Genomic DNA, 18,132 nt, shown 5'->3' with positions numbered 1-18,132 from the left:
ACTTAACTACTAGATATGTTGCTATAAAGCTCCCCCCCCCCCCATTCAAGTAAAAAAAAATGGTGGAAATGCACTTTCAGCAAACTAGTGCTTAATTAACTAGTTCCTGTTCCTATATGTACACACTTCAATAGAGCCTGACATGATGTGTAAAGCTGCAGAGTCAAATAAACAGTGTGTTTTGCCCCCAGATACACCCAAATATTCTGCTGAAAAATTGCCAGTAGCAGACTATGGTTCCAACACTATTTTACAGGAACTCTTCAACTCGGTTACTAGGCACGTGCTGATTAAAATATAGCATTCAATGTAAATGCGGTGTTCTCCAATTTGGAATCTGTGCATCTGCAATGGGATTTCTGCAATAACATGTGATATCACTATGAAATTTGCCTACTGTAGGCTTGTCATATTAGGACAAGAGATATGTCCCATGCTTCCCCTGCATCCCAGCATTAAAAGATGACTTGTAGAGGTAATCAACCTAGATGTCATGCCAGCCTTCAGCCACCTGTACAAGTGGTCTTAAATGTTGAAGTTCAGGAGAGACCTTGATCAGATCCCCGAACCACTCATATGTCCAGCATGGAAAACAAATGTATTTTTTTTATAGGTAAAGCATTAGAAAATGATTTCTGTCTCTTCCCAGAAAGAGTGACTCCCATTCTTCATGTCCCCAATGCTGTATAAAGTTGCAGTCTACCATCACAAGGGAAATTAAAAAGTTTGTACGCTCTGATGAACAAGCCCCTCTCTACCATCTCATGCCTGCAACTCGTATTTCCTTGTTATGTTTCCATGTATGATTTGTTTGGAGAGTTTTGCTGTGCCTTATAAATTAAAAATTATGATTACATATTTGATTTTTTAATACTCAGGAAACCTGATTCAATTTTGAATTATTCCACTGAAATAGATACAAAATTAAATCTTAAAACTTGATCTAGTGAAGAAGGGGGCTAAATCTTTCTGGTAAGAAACATGGGGCACTACTGAATTAGTAAAAGGTGCCTACCTATTACCATGAAGTTTTCTGCAAGAATTGCAATGTCTGGTTGGATTCCAAATATACTTGTCACTTGGGGATGTAACTTCTGCTCCTTCTTTTTTTACAGCAGGAATGTTATCTGGAATAAACAATGGTGGCTCATCAACAGATATACTTTTACTACTCCTCCTTTGGCGAGGAGGGAGAGACTTTTTCAGCTTTGTTTTTTCTTCTGAAGGTTCATTTACTTCTTTCTGTTCCCCACCATCCTTTGCTTGATTGCCGACTCTTGACAAAGCATGTTTAGTGACTGACTTGTCAGAAGAATGAGACAAGTTCTTAGAAGGTACATAACTTGATGTCACTTGTAGAGTTTCTTTTACATTTCTTTGATTGTCTCTTAATGCATCGTCCAGTTGTTTCAACAGTGTAGAAGAATTACCTTTTTTTCCAACTGGAAATTGTTTCTTTTTCATTTTAGTCTTTAAAGAAACTTTATCAACATTTGTACTTTCAGATCTTTTTTTCTTTACTTTAACAATTTTCAATGTTTCGGGTTGGCCCTCAGACTTACGATTGGGAATTGTGTTGGTTTTATTTTTAACTTTTTGGGTTTTAGAGCTTAAGCTACCATCTTTTGAGGCAACAATGTTTCTAGAAGTATCTTTTGTAGCTACTAGCAATTTAGCGGAAGTAGATTTTAGTTGTTTTGCACCTTTTTGGTTACGACTTGGTTTTCTGCAAACATTATTCATGACGGATATCTCTTTTTCTGTAACCTGTACTTTTTCATCACCTTCCGGGTGATTTTGAACACTGCTTTCTAAAACAGATACATCTGTATCAGAAGTATATTTATTGTCAGGATTTAAAACTTCAGAGGCTATGAAACGTTTTCCTGTATCAACCTCCTCTTGGATAGAACTGTCAACAGCATTTTCCAACACGCATTCCTCATTAATTTCTGAGTGCACCACCGATTTAACACCCAGGTTACATTCAACAACTCCTGATAAAAGTGCAAGTTCCTGGTGGACTTTATCATAGATCACATCTCTCTTGTTATCTGTAGGTTGATATATTTGATTATTAGAAACGTTTTCTTCAACGGGGGTTTCTAAGACCTGATCTGTTGTTTGATCTCCTTGTGAATTTTTTAAATCATGTTTTGCAATTTCCTCTACTGCTTTATTAGTATTTTCATATATAAGGGCAGTTTCATTTAAAATTTCAGATTGATCTTCTCTTTTTTTTAAGACACAATCCGTGTTGGGTAAAATGTCATTTGCTGTACTAGAACACTCCTCGGTTTTATTCACTGACGCGTTTTCATCAGCAATAATTTTTTCCTTAAGTTCCTTATTTGCTATTCTTGATGATCTCCTTGAATTTACCGGAGAAATGTTTATTTGATCTAACGGAATAATCCCTTTGCCTCTTCTGTCATTAGTCTCAATGGGTAGAATGTGCTCCTCCTCTTTCACTTTATCAGTTGCTTTTTCTTCTCTGGAAGACATAGCTTTTTTTGGACTTAAAACATTTACAGGATTCAAAGGCTTCTCAATAGTACTTGGTATCATGGTTCTTGAAGATTCTGTCAAAAAAAATACACATACATATATAAATAATAAATGAAGCTGTTATTTTTATTGATTGTATTTTCTTAAAAATGACAACTACCTATATAAAAAAAAAAATTTAAGCTGGCAAACTAGGAACATGTGCTTGTATTTGTTAATATAAGTATTTCTATTAATGCTGTATACTTGCAGGAACAAATAGAAGTGAACATTATTAACCTAATGCACTGCAGTCATGTCAATGAGTAATAATATGGGAGATATTCATTGTTATTACCGTGTGTCCCCGAAAACAGGTTGTCAGGCTCCCTATTCTGGTTTCAGGACAGAATGTAAAAAAGCTGCTCTCAGTTTCGAGACTTTAGGATGGAACAGCAAAAACTATGGCTAAGGAAATGGTGAAAACCATAGAAGAGTGGGGATTGCAGGACAACATCCAAGGGCTATGCTTTGATACCACAGCATCTAACACTGGAGTGCAAGGCAGAGTATGTGTGCTGCTGGAGTCTGAGATTGGCCGACCACTACTAAATTTGGCTTGCCGATATCACATCTCTGAAATAATGCTGGAAAAGTTCTTCAGTATCCATAAAGTTTCCAAATTACAAACATGGAGCTTTTTGTCCACTTCCAAGACTTATGGCCTAGAATCGACCAAGTTTCATTCAGCACAGCAATTGAAGATGAAAAGACATCAGCTGTGGTTGCGCCCTGGAAAGATGACAACATTAAATCTGCAGTTGCTCATTTGGAGAAATTACAAACGAGAGATGATTAACGTGAGCTATTGGGACTCACTATAATTTTTTGGGGAGGCATTCCTCCACGTGGAGTACATTTCATATTTCTTGCAGCTATTAATCAGGCTCGCTGGATGGCCCGGGCCATTTACTCCATCAAGATGTGGCTGTTCCGCAACCAGTACAATCCACAGCAGCCAGGGATCAGTGAGTCACGGAAGACTTGCGGGATATTGTACTGTGACAAAGTTTGGCATCATCTGCAGGAAGATTGTCTGTTCATTACTGCCATTTATGAGAGAAACTGATTCCAGAGCTCATCAACAACTGCAGCTCCAAGGAATGACCTTGCCTTGTTACATGCACGGTCTATGTATCCAAACAAAGAAGTTGCAACGGTAGCCAAAAAGGCATTTAACAACCATCAATGGTATCTTTCATAAATACTGGTGGGTTTCAGTTTCTTTGATAATGAAGTGTCAACAGAAATCAAAAAAACTTATGGCTGCTGCTATCAAACACTCAGATGGATCTGATAATCCTCTGAAACGTATTCCAGCAGTTCTTCAGCCAGCAACAAAGGGTTTACATAACTTCGTCACAACATCAATACTGAATTTGTTCAAAATTCTTGGAGTATGACCCAGTGGTATGGCAAAACCATGAATCATACCAAAACAGTCAGAAGATTGCAGACTCAGTGAAGGTAGTAAATGATCTTGCTGAGAGATGTGTGGCGCTAATTCAATGCTTCGATAACCCGAAAAGAGGAACAGCAGTTCCTTTTGCAGGCCATGGTAGAGCACTGCAGTAAGTTCTGCACGCCAACAAAAACGGGTGCCATCAAGAGATCATTATCAAAGTGAATAACGTAAACTTGGTGATTATTTAAAATATTTGATGAAAAAAAACATTAATATTTAATATATTATAAAACAAATTACAGTTCTGCATTATTGCAATGTAATCGTCATATTATAAACTTTGGTTGTGTTGTGCAAGTTCTAAATATAATTTCAAAATAAAAATTACTGTCATGTTTTTCCCACATAATGGCACATTTTGGTGGTTGTTATTTTCAAACAAAGATTTTTGGGAATCACATATATGTGTGTATAATATATATATATATATATATATATATATATATATATATATATATATATATATATATATATATGCACTGTAATGACAGTATATGAAAATACATATACTTTAATATGGAGTTGGTTCCCCCTTTTGCAGCAATAACACTCTTCTTGGAAGGCTTTCCACAAGATGTTGGAATGTCTCTGTGGGAATTTGTGCCATTCATTCTGTAGAGCATTTATGAGGTTGATGGGTTTGAGGTCAGCTCTCTCTCTGCGGGCCAGACAAGTTCTTCCACATCGAACTCATCAAACCATGTCTTCCTAGTCCTTGCTTTGTGCACTGGAGAACAGCCATGTTGGAATAGAAACGGGCCTTCCCCAAACTGTTACCACAAAGTTGGAAGCATATCATTCTCCAAAATGACTTGGTATGCTGACGCATTAAGATTGCCTTTTACTGGAGATAAGAGGCCTAGCCTAAACCCTGAGAAATAGTCCCATACCATTATCCCTCCTCCACCAAACTTCACAGTTAGCATAATGCAATTAGGCAGTTAACGCTCTCCCAGCATCCGCTAAACCCTGACTCGCCCATCTGACTGCCAAAAAGAGAAGCGGAATTCACAGAGCACGTTTCCACTGCTCCACAGTCCAGTCTTGGTGTGCTTTACAACACTCCATCCGACGCTTGGCATTGGTCTTGGTGATGTGAGTCTTGCATGCAGCCACACGGCCATGGAAACACATTCATTAAGCTCCCGCCGCACAGTTTTTGCGCTTACATTAATGCCAGTGGAAGTTCGGAACTCTTCAGCTATGGAATCAGCAGAGAGTTGGTGACTTTTATGCACCAAGCGCCTTAGCAGTCGTTAACCCCGCTCTGTGATTTTATGTGGTCTTCCATTTCATGGCTGTTGTTCTTTAACGCTTCCACTCTCTAATAATATCACTTACAGTTGACAGTGGAATATTCAGTAGGGATGAAATTTCATGAACCATCTTATTGCAAAGGTGACATCCTATCACAGTACCATGCTTGAAGTCAATGAGTTATTCAAAACGTCTTATTTTGTATTACAAGTGTTTGCAAATGGAGACTACATGACTAGGTGCCTGATTTTATACACCTCTAGCAATGGGTCTGATTGAAACACCTCAATTCAATAATTAACGGCATGGATTCTGTCTTGAAAAATATCTTTTGTCAATTTGTTGTGTAATATTATATATTATGTTGATTTTGTTAAATTACAACTATATCACAATTCAAGGTAACACTAATATCAGATTAATGATATTAGTATCTCTTTTATATAACATAACTTTTTGGTACTTTGTATTTTTTGGATTACAGCACTATTGGCTTGTTCAAACTATAACAAGAAAACAATGCAGTGAGACTTACCATGTGCTTTCAAGCGTGGCGATTTCCTTACTGTGTTTAAAGAAGGTTCGTCCAATTTGTTAACATTCTTGTTGGGTAGCATTAGATCCACTTCATCACTGACATCAACACCAGTTACTTTATCTACACCAACATCCATTATATCATCAAGACCAACACCTAAGGGGAAAACAAAAATAAAACTCAAACCCTCCATTCTTTTTTAGCTGCCTTCGCAGTTTCACTAAGTTGAGTGATATTTTCTCATTTGCTCAACACAAGGGATAATGTAAAGCTGCCCCCACATGCAGCAATTTAGATGGCCAATTTGGCCAGCTGCCGGTTGGGATTGCCTGAAAATTGTTCAGTGATTACAATCTTTTAGTGAGTGCATAATAAAAGGCGATGCAAGAACTTAAATTGGTTGTATCCATCTAATTTGGTAAGACCCTTATGTGGCTCAATTGGATCCAGGATTAATAAAGAGGGAAAAAACATGCCAGAGAACACACAGACCTCAAGTTAGAAAGAATAAAGTAACCATATGCATGCAGACATTTATTTATGTTTGCTTAAACAAATCAAACTTGTCCAAATGAAAAAAAACAAAAAGACAATACTGCAATTATACAGCCTTTCAAACTGGCTATTGAAAGTAATTTTAATTTGGGCACCTACAGACATATTTTACAAGGCAGCACCCTCTATCACATCATCCAATGTAACAAAAAGTTATGTAGTTGAGTGAAAAATGTGTGGAAGAAAGGGAGGTGCCATCCCATTTTTTAGCTGACTCCCAACAATACCTTTAGTAATTCACTACATAGCTCTGGTCCTCAAACTGCCTGAACCTGCATTTTCAGCACACACAATGAGAAAATGGTGGGGGTTGCAAGACATTTATTCCCACATTTCAGATTCTTGAGGGGAGTGTCACTAGCAAATGTGAAAATGTCCACGGACTAAAAAATTCTTAAAGCGGCAATCCCACATAAGTTTTTTCACCCCTTTAAATTCCAAATTAAGTAGCTTTTAAGCATGCATTTCTCCTCCTAAAAATCATTATCTCCTTTTAAAAGTTTCTTTGTATGGCAATAAGTATTGCGGCCTGCCAGCCACACACACAGCTCTCAGCATGTCAGATGACATGGTAGTCAAATGATACTTTGCAGAATTATAAATCATTAATAGAAGCTTAATAAAACAAACCAAGGAAAAATTTTAACTACCAAAATTCTTCTTATAGCTTGCCACAGTGACTTACATAAATAGAAGAAAATCCTCATTTTCAATGGGATTGAAGCCTGAAGAATTTTAAAAAGACCAGTAAATTAAAACACATTTTCTTCGATCTTGCCAATCGACAACACAAGATCATAGCTATGTAACTATTGGCTATGTACTTTCTGGCAGGTAGGAGGGGGTTGGGTAGAACACACGCATTATATTTAATTACAAGTTGATAACATGAAAACACAGAAACATACAAGATAATATGATATTTACTAATAGGATTCTGAGGATAGATTAAAGTCTGACTGACAGTCCCTACCAATCTAGCAAACGTGAGGAATAGTAGCTAGGGGTATTTAAACTAAATTGCAAAATACAAAGTGAAATATCAGAATGACTACCATGTTAATTGGATCATTAAAAACAAACAAATACTTTACCAAATTCAATCAGTCAGAGGAAATGTAGTGGCTAAACCATTTACTGGCAAAGACCATAAAACTGAGTTTCTTGGGTTTGAATTTGGAAAGGTCTAAAGAAATAAACTTTAAAAGTACTACTTAACAAGAAAAGTTTCAGTTCAAAAGCCATGTAAATCTATTTTATCATTAAAAAAAACAAAAACGTTCTGACCAAATAAGAATGGCATAATATGATCAGCTTAACCTTTTCCGGACTGGAGGCGGTTTACACCTCTATGAAGAGACCCATTTACTTACATTAAATTATTTCCATAGAAAATGACCCAGTGCAAAACTAAGTAAATTTTATGGGACATATAGGGGGTTTACTTGTTTTCTGTTGCTTGGCATTTAATTTCTACAGGGTTGTATAGGTCTGCCGCTGGTTTGCATTGACCTACTGTAAGTGACCATTTGCCTGTACAGGTTGCTTTTATCAACTGCTCCATTAGAAGAGTATGTCACACACAGCAGTCATGTGACAGTGGGTAACTGTCACCCCCAAGCACAATATGAAGGGATTGACTGATGGAATCTTTTTTACTGCTCTTTTCCGGAAAGCAGCTTGTTTGCTAGTTCTCCCTTTCATCCATCTAACCAAACAGTGATATACTACCCATTGGCCTGCATAGGTTTGAATCAGCTGAGAAGCAACAGTTGCATATAAAGTAAATTGCAGTTGATTCAAAACAGTTTTCAAATCTCCCATTGTCTGCCTCAGTGCAATGAATACATTATGATATTAGCAGGCAGTAGGAGTGTGAAAACAGCTTTGAAACAGCTGCAACACCAATATAAGAGCTATGTGAATGTAATGTTAATCACAAAGTTTAAATCGCAATGATTTGAGCCAGCAGGCAGCAGGAAATATGAAAGAACCTAGGCAGTGGTAAAAACTATGCTTATTAACATGTATAATTATATTCAATGTGAATGGAAAGATTTTTCGTACAAAGCACCTTACAGAAGACAGAAATCATCAACTGCAATGTAAGAAATACTGTTTTGCCATCAGCATACGAAGGGTTTCTTAACATTAAGAGTTGTATAGTTGTGAACTGCTTACCACATGAGGTGGTGATGGCAAATTCACTAACATCTAAACATGGATTGGATGCCTTTCTTGCATAAACTGGTATCTGCAGTTATAAATAATATAGGAAATTATGCGGGTATTTAATACAGAGAATTTAACATTTTTACCATTTTTAAAATCAGGACGGAAACCCAGCTCCCAACCCCATGTAAGCCAAATTGGCAGCTGTTCAACACTAGAGTTTTGTTTTGCCTTCTTCTGGATCAATGCAATTAGAGTTTACAGAAGACGAGATTGATGGACTTACTAAATATGTACCAGATGAAAAGGTTTGTATGTTCACTTATTGTCAAACCTACAGTATTTATGATGGTTGGTTTTTACTAAAATTCATATTTTCAGCATTATATACCGTTCCCCACAGAAAGTTCCATTCAAATAGGACACTATGTATAAACCCCAGAGTCTAGAAATGAATTACAAATTCTTCCCTCTGTCACATTCCATAGGTTCTTTGGGTGACTGGACAATTTACAGGTATGTGGCCAATTCCTTGACATCGTACACATAATCTGTCCTCGCTTCTTGTACTGCAAATCATGCTTGGAGTTAGTTGACCTAATAGGCCTGATATGCAAGTCCAGCCAAGAATTTCCACACATAGGGGACCATGTAGAGTTAGACGCATTTGCAGGGAATGAAAAAGCACAATTACAAGCATATGTTCAGTCACAATCATCTGATGATGCTTCCAGATCTACAACTCTAGCACATGTGCCAGGTTTACATAAGGAGCAACAAGTGTGCGTACTTATCCACCACAATAGCATTGAAAAAGCTTAAAGATGTGGCTTACAGTGTAAGTGCGAAACTAACATTACCCAATTTGTGCACAATATAATTATTTAGTTTCATACATGGAAGAAAAAGGAAAGAGGCTGCTCAAGGAATGAGACTCCTCCTTAGCCACAGCTTGTAATACTGTACCACAAGGGGGTGTTTATTCAACTTAAGTATGAATAGTCATCCAACAAAAGCACAAAGTAAAGTTGATAAATTAAGCACTCCAGTCCAAAACAATTCTAAAAAATTATTGTTTATTCCTATTAAAATTTGGTATCTCATGATCTAACTATTTGTTTTATTTTGCTAAACTGTATAGGTCCATTGAAAGGTGAAATTGATTAAAATCAAGAAAGACAAAAAAAAGAAAAAGACTAAAATCATGAACAAACACTTCAGTAGAGCCGGATATGAAAATGTGTGATATTGTAACAAAAATTGTTATTGTCACAAATAATCCACTATTATTATTGTTGCAATAAATTATTTATTCTTACCAAATATGAGATTAATGTCTTATTTTTCTATATATGCTTAGACCTATTGTTTGTATTTATCATTTAGTTACATACACATATATAGTACCCAAATATTGCTTGAAAGTGTCTGATATTCTAAGATGGTAATACGGTGAAGTAATACAACCAAAATTGAAAGGTTGTAACATGTTTGGGACCTTTATGCAACTATTTAGTAGTGATGATAAAGTTCCTAAGGGTTAAGACCTGTAACTATGAGTGCTTACAGATGCAATCTGAATTTCTCTCTGTCGGGCTGTGTTTAAGTAGGATTGTTGAGTCCCACTCATTCTTAGCGTTGAATATATTAAACAGATCTGTCTTACAACTGAAAGGGGATCTTAGACTATGTATTGAAAAAGTGAGATAATATTAGACCTAGTAAATCAATACAGGTTCCATTAAATAGTTATCCCCTGATATTTTAATAGTAGAGGACCAGATGAGGTCCTTATGCACTGATAAAGACATATATATCAACTGACCTAACTTCCTTCCAGGATGCACTGGGTTATTTAAAGAGCCAGTAAAGCCTCTAATTGATATTAATATATATATAAAGGCTGTGTATCACAGAGATAAAGGGTATAAACTAAACAGAAGTTTTAACTAGATATGTCTGCATGCTCCTTTTTTTACTCTTCTGCAGCAGGTTGCAAAGTTCAGAGGGAGGTTCAGAATTTGAGTGACAGCTTTGTACATTTGCCATGTACAAATATACTATGTGGAATGGTTGATTCATACATAGGGGAATGGCTAGTGTTGCCACAGTAATTCAAATGATTGCAGAATCAGTTTTTTGGCCTGTATGAGATCCCATCAGGACACTGTCCTAAAGATTTGGAAGGATGTTCAACTGCCTGTAGTGAAGTGGGGAGAAAAAAAAAATATTTTTACCAGAGATGTAGTGGAGTGTCACAGTAAATCTGAACAATGCATTTTACCTTCATGGTTCATATCTGAAAATTTCAATTATGGAATTAAGTAGCCCTTTAAGATTTTGAATCATATTGTCTACATATAAGCCAAACTATTCTAAAAATGCGTTAGGCCCTTAATACAGAGTAAATAAGCCAAAAGTGGCTCCAGCTCTACCACTTACATCAAGGGAGATGTGGAAGAGACAGAGTTAGAGATTCTTAGACCCAACTTACTGTAGATTGAAGGCAATATAAGAGCTGAACTGATCGAATGAATGTGGGACTACACCCAAAGTTCCGCAAAATGGCTCGCAAATAGGGCCATACCACTAACGGGAAGGTGGCATCACGTGTCACCAGCACATGTATGCCGACCTCATATGTCATTACTATTTTTTTTGTATAAACTACATATAATTAAACAAGTGAACATTTTGAGAAGTAAGCCCAGTTATGTGGGGTGCATAACAAGTACTTTCATTTAAGTACAATGCCAGATATTGCTAATGTATAGGTTCATTTTTTTTCTGTCAAATGATCAGTGCGCATAGACTCATGAGACTGATTATTATGTGTACCAGGTGTTGCAAGATGTTAATTTGATCTCTGGCTATAGTGTAAGCTGGAAAAAAATTCTGCATAATTTATGATCACATTAATAGTTAATAATTAATTTATCAAGCAATGAGAAAAAGTCAATATGGCCACATTAAAGTTTACAGACATATTAACAAACCTGTTGAAGGTGGTATTTGGAAATTTGGTTCAGTATTATCCAAAACTGGTAAACAGAATTGGGTGCTTGCAGATCCAAGCATTGGATCTTTGTCACTGAGCATGTTCTTCAAGGAGTCTTCTATGACATGTTGGCTTGCGGAAAATTCGTCACAGCCTTCACTTTCCAGGTTAGCGCCTAGAAATAGGGCATCATCCAAGTGTTCAGTAGGGATTAAATGGTTGAATGTGTCAACTATATCCATGAAGAATTCTGTATATATCAATCCTGAGAAGAAAAAAAAATATTTAATTGCATTGATTTCTTTAACATTAAATTATCAAAACGTACCATATATGCAGAGTTTCATACATTTTACTTTTTTTTTTTTTTAATTAATGCATCTGCAAGTTTGAGAAGAGAAATAAGGCCATTTATTCTGCTAAAGGTGTTCCAAAACAGGATCGAAAAACACCTTTATCATTCAGCCGCTTCATCTTTCAGTCGTAAGTACTCAAGAAACAGACCAACTTGCATAACATTACATTATACAATTAATGAAAGCAGACCACTGCCACTAAAGAACGAACATATATAGTGGAATTGTCACGAATACGTGAAATGGATATTTGAGCAGACCAAATAAAAAAAAAAATATATATCTTAAATTTGCTCTCTCTTACAAACCAGCACAGTGTCATTTGTATTTTTCTATGCACCTATCTGCATGGAAGTCAGTAATAAGAGGCAGCTTTTCACGAGTGCCAACCATTCATTTCTGTATTTACTGCCTGACATATGCAGTGTGTCCTGAGCAACTTTATGAGACACCACATTGTCCTAGAGCATAAACTACTGTTTAACAGCACAAGAGTCCTGATGTAATTTTCAGGGACACACACAACATAATGTTTTGTGCAAATTCAGATATGTATCCACTGTGGGCATACACACGTAAACGCCACCATTCTGCTTTTTGAAGGGCATGCATGCTTTACACAATCTTTCATCAGATTGCAGCTGGACATCGAAATGTTATATTCTTATTTACATTTTACTGTGTTTTACAGCTGTAGCTTCTTTTATATTTACCCTTTGATATGCCTGCATGACATTAGCCATCTTCTGGGCAGTTAAGAATATCCATCAGTAATAATGATTGTAAACATCTCATGTACTGGCAGTAGCATGCTCAATTTGATCCTGAGGTCTATCCTATGGCAGCATGTAGATAATAACTTTGCACAATGATCACAGTTGATCAGTCCATAAACAGTCTAGAGTGATGCAACTATTATACACAAGTAGATTTTTATATTGAATTTCCCTTTAGGGTTGTATCAACTAGAGGTAACAACTAAACATCATCAATGCCCAGTATGTTTGCCAATTCCTTGCTAGAAATTGCATCAACATCATTGTTTCCATTGCATGTTTATATGTATACATAGATATCTTCTCTACAATTTTTGACTAAACTTGCTCCATTTGCATGTTCTATCTACAACAGCATTGGCATTCTGACTGAGCATGGGGCTGTCTGTTCTCACACTTGCCATCATAGCCAACTTATATAGCAATCTGTGCTACAGTAGTCCTTATGTGCGATTGGACCAGACTGGCTAGTCTTCGCATCCCACGTGCAATGAGCCTTGGCCGCAAATGACCCTGTTGCCGATTCATCAATTGACCTTCATTTAGACTACTTTGGTAGATACTAACAACTACATACCGAACACCCCACAAGAGCTGCTGTTTTGGAGATGATTTAACCCAGTTGTCTACTCATTGAAATTTGGCCCTTGTCAAAGTCACTTAGATACTTCGGCTTGGTCATTTTTCTTGCTTTCAACATATCAAATGATTGAGAACTTGCTGCTTAATATAGCCCACCCCTTGTCATGAGCCATTGTCAGTGGTTTTAATGTTGTGGCCGATCTGTACATTTTATATATCTGTCTAAATGTGAAGCAAAAAAAAAAATATTTTTTTTTTTATTGCAGTACCGTGTCAGCCAGAAAAATCTATGTGATGTTGAATACTTTTGTGTCAAAAAAGACAAAAGTATTATAGGAGTGATACCTTTATTAGCTAACCAAAGGAATCTTTTAGATTTGCTAGCTTTAAGAGCACAGAGGCCCCTTCATCAGGCAAGTTTACAAGTGAATGACTGAGAAAAGGGCACAACATTTAAGAGATGTTACATCAAGCAATTTGACCAAGAGTGGGGGTAAGGGGGGCGGGATACATCATAAAGATAAGCTGAAGTAATCAGAGGTTTTCCTTAGGGATGGAAGAGTGAAAGTCCTAGGAGTTCAAGATCTGTAGTCACTCTGCTGTGGGATGTGAAGTGTGTCTATGTAGTGGGTCATAAATCCAGGTGTTAGGTTGAGTCCTTGAGTCAATGACTGGAATGTTCTTATCAGTTTTAATTCCCATATTTTTCTATGACTCATTTTTTTAAAAAACCTTTCAGTATTAAGACTTTTAAATCTGTCATACTTTGTCTTGGTCCATAGAAGTATTTACCCACGGGGTGTCCAAAGTCTTCTTTATTGTGTGTCTCTGTAGATTCATCCTGGATTGCAGTTGCTGCTTGTTCTCCCAATGTAGATTCCCTCAGGGTACCTTGTACACTGTATCATGTACACCACATTGGAGGATGTACCTGAGAATGTGTCAGTGATTTTATAGTCCTGTTGTGTGTTGGGTATGTGTATTGTGCTTTTTAGTAGGACATGGGTGCAGGTTTTGCATTTTGTTTTTTTGCAAGGGAAGGTGCCAGTCTCTGATGGTGTTAGAGGGCCCTTCTAACGAGCAGATTTCTTAAGTTTGGAGGTTGTTTGTATGAAAGGACAAGTAAATATTGTAATATTTCCTTCAGTCAATTGTCTTTCTGAAATATGGGTTGATAATCAGCAATTTTCCCCAAGAAAATTGCTCTGAGATGTTCATGTGGGGATTGTGAGTGACCACTAGGGGCACCCTGCTGATGTACTCCTTCTGTTTGTAATCCAGGAGGCTACTCCTTCTGTTTGTAATCCAGGAGGCTACTCTTTGGGATTCTTATGACCAGTGGATCTGTTCATCTATAACCATTGGATGATATCCTTGTTGTAGGAATGTTTTCCTCAGTGATAGTGTTCTTCTGTGTCTTCACTGTCTGAACAAATCGAATGTTTCTCAGAGTTCGGCTGTATACTCAGTCTCCTATGTTTCTGCAGTTTGAATGTCACTTTTTGCTAAATTCTAGGTATGTAAACTACCCTTCAATCTTACCTAATGCCAGAGCTGGCAAGTTACAAGCTCACAACACAACCAGCCCTTTGCAACTCCCAGCTCTGTCCCTATCCACTGTACATCTAAAAGTTTTTATATACTTGACATAATCTTTCAATCAAATTATGCAATCAGTCTAACAACTGTTATGTCCAAGTGTTCTTTAGCTCCCTGAAAATGCACCTTCTTGTTTGCAAAAGTGCAGCTAAGTTGCGTTTTTGGTTGCCATAACCCAAGTTATGACTTTTGCATTTTGATATGCTTCTTTTAGTTGCCCAATTTGCTACATGGAAAGGGTGTAAGCAAGTGTGGTGGTAGTCAAAAACTGAATAAGTAATTTTAATAGCATTACCTGTACATACGCTGTCATTAACTGAACATTCATTAACTAGTGAAGGACAACTGTATCTGCCAACCTGACCACTCACTGTATATTAGGTTACAAACTCTTTTACCATGCTCATTACCTAGGTCATTAAGGACTCAGACTATTTTGCAAATTGGTTTGTATGTTCTTGTAAACATATTTTTACTATAGCTGATATTTTTTCACCTCTGAAGTATGTTATTTTGCTATATTTATTGTATTGAAATGGCTTACATCTGCGTACATTTAAAGTGATTCATATTGCATGCTATATATAATTGTTTTTTGTACAAGTGGTCCTTCTCTTTGCAAAACTTAAAGTGGCAATCTCACTTTTTTTTCCTTTTTCCTTTTTTTAAAAATACCGTATTTCCCCATGTATAAGACGCACCCATGTATAAGGCGCACCTTAATTTTGGGGCCCAAAAAAAAAAAAGATATATTACATAAAGTTATTGAACTCAAGTTTTATTTATCATAAAACTACTCATCATCACTGTCAGAACTTTCATCCATTATCTTGTCCTCATCTGTGTTTGATGACGAATCGCTGTCTTCATATATTGCCTCATCCTCAGTTCCATCTAAGGCATTTGAAATGCCACACTTCTTAAATGACTTGACAATGATCTCAATATTGATATTATCCCAGGATCTTTTCACCCAGGTACAAACTTCTCCTATAGTTGGCTTTTTCACTCTTCCTGCTGGTGTCAAGTTGTCTCCAGAAGACTTCATCCATTGGTTCCATTCCTCTCTCATGGTAGCTTTGAAGGGTTTGTTAATGCTGACATCAAGTGGTTGGAGCTGGGATGTCAAGCCTCCAGGTATAACGGCAAGTTTTGCTTTTTGCTCTGCAGCAATCTTCTTTGTGTTTGGTGTTATGTGTGCCCTGAACTGATCCAGCACCAATAGGGCAGGTTTGCATAAGAGCGCACCTGGTCTCCTGCTCCAAACTTTCTCAAACCAGATCTTCATCCCATTCTGATCCATCCAACCCTTGTCATGAACGTGGACATTCACTCCTCGAGGAATGACTTCTTTTGGCATTGTTTTGTGTTTGACAATCAGCATAAGAGGCAGCTTGGTTCCGTCGGCACAACAAGCTAGAACAACTGTATAATGGCTCTTTTCATGTCCACTTGTCTTCACAATTACAGTTTTCACCCCCTTCTTATCAACAGTTCTGTTACTTGGGACATCAAATTGAAGGGGGACTTCGTCCATATTTGCAATCTGTCCCAACTCAAACGGATGTGTCTTCCGACATTGAGTGACAAAACGATGAAATTCAAGGACCTTCTGCTCATAGCTATCAGGCATCCTTTGGGCAAGTCTGGTGCGTGTACGCATGCTTAGTCCATTCCGTTTCATGAACCTGAAGCACCAATTGTGTCCTCCTTTGAAGTCAGTAACTTCATTTGTATCAGCAATTCTTCTTGCCTCATGCTGAACCATCTTTGTGGACACAGGAATTCCAATTGCCCTTTGCTCTTCAATCCATATCTTCAATTCTCTCTCTAAATCAGGCCATTTTGCTGACTTGCCTCTCATAGCCTTCTTCTGCCGTGGCGTTTTCAGTAGGGTTTCTTCTTCCCGTAGCCAGTCTCGGCTTGTTTTCTCAGTTGGGGGCGGACCAAACTTACGCTCAGCAGCACGATTTCCATTCAGTTTTGCAAACTGGATCACTTTTAATTTGAAATCAGCACTGTATGAAAATCTTTTCTGAGCCATTTCTGGGCAGAACGTGGAATGGTACTGATTTTATACGGTACCGTAATTACGGGATATGATATTGTAACCTTTTCACTGCTGAAACTGCTGCTTTATTATTACAGCATGCAATGTGCAGGCTCTTTCTAATTTTTGTCACAGAGCACACTAGAGGGGCCTGCAATTTGTTGTCACAGAGCACACTAGAGGGGCCTGCAATTTGTTGTCACAGAGCACACTAGAGGGGCCTGCAATTTGTTGTCACAGAGCACACTAGAGGGGCCTGCAATTTGTTGTCACAGAGCACACTAGAGGGGCCTGCAATTTGTTGTCACAGAGCACACTAGAGGGGCCTGCAATTTGTTGTCACAGAGCACACTAGAGGGGCCTGCAATTTGTTGTCACAGAGCACACTAGAGGGGCCTGCAATTTGTTGTCACAGAGCACACTAGAGGGGCCTGCAATTTGTTGTCACAGAGCACACTAGAGGGGCCTGCAATTTGTTGTCACAGAGCACACTAGAGTGGCCTGCAATTCGTTGTCACAGAGCACACTAGAGTGGCCTGCAATTCGTTGTCACAGAGCACACTAGAGGGGCCTGCAATTCGTTGTCACAGAGCACACTAGAGGGGCCTGCAATTCGTTGTCCCGGATTCACTAGAGCCTGCAATTCGTTGTCCCGGATTCACTAGAGCCTGCAATTCGTTGTCCCGGATTCACTAGAGCCTGCAATTCGTTGTCCCGGATTCACTAGAGCCTGCAATTCGTTGTCCCGGATTCACTAGAGCCTGCAATTCGTTGTCCCGGATTCACTAGAGCCTGCAATTCGTTGTCCCGGATTCACTAGAGCCTGCAATTCGTTGTCCCGGATTCACTAGAGCCTGCAATTCGTTGTCCCGGATTCACTAGAGCCTGCAATTCGTTGTCCCAGATTCACTAGAGCCTGCAATTCGTTGTCCCAGATTCACTAGAGCCTGCAATTCGTTGTCCCAGATTCACTAGAGCCTGCAATTCGTTGTCCCAGATTCACTAGAGCCTGCAATTCGTTGTCCCAGATTCACTAGAGCCTGCAATTCGTTGTCCCAGATTCACTAGAGCCTGCAATTCGTTGTCCCAGATTCACTAGAGCCTGCAATTCGTTGTCCCAGATTCACTAGAGCCTGCAATTCGTTGTCCCAGATTCACTAGAGCCTGCAATTCGTTGTCCCAGATTCACTAGAGCCTGCAATTCGTTGTCCCAAATTCACTAGAGCCTGCAATTCGT

General features: G+C 38.0%; 1 protein-coding gene across 1 annotated transcript in view; it reads right to left on the bottom strand.

Moving 5' to 3' along the window:
* PHF3 (PHD finger protein 3) overlaps positions 1-18,132 on the bottom strand; it is a 70,083-nt gene that overhangs the window by 44,446 nt on the left and 7,505 nt on the right. The window contains exons 2-4 of the mRNA XM_075202575.1: positions 11,531-11,797; positions 5,805-5,963; positions 1,016-2,582 (exon numbers count right to left, since the gene is read on the bottom strand). Coding sequence (XP_075058676.1) covers positions 1,016-2,582; positions 5,805-5,963; positions 11,531-11,774 — 1,970 coding nt within the window. The 5' untranslated portion in view covers positions 11,775-11,797. The remainder of the gene's footprint in view (positions 1-1,015; positions 2,583-5,804; positions 5,964-11,530; positions 11,798-18,132) is intronic.

This window comes from Mixophyes fleayi, chromosome 3 (genome assembly GCF_038048845.1).
Source record: "Mixophyes fleayi isolate aMixFle1 chromosome 3, aMixFle1.hap1, whole genome shotgun sequence".
NCBI classification, from domain to species: Eukaryota; Metazoa; Chordata; class Amphibia; order Anura; family Limnodynastidae; genus Mixophyes; species Mixophyes fleayi.
This window is presented reverse-complemented; position numbering and strand designations above follow the sequence as displayed.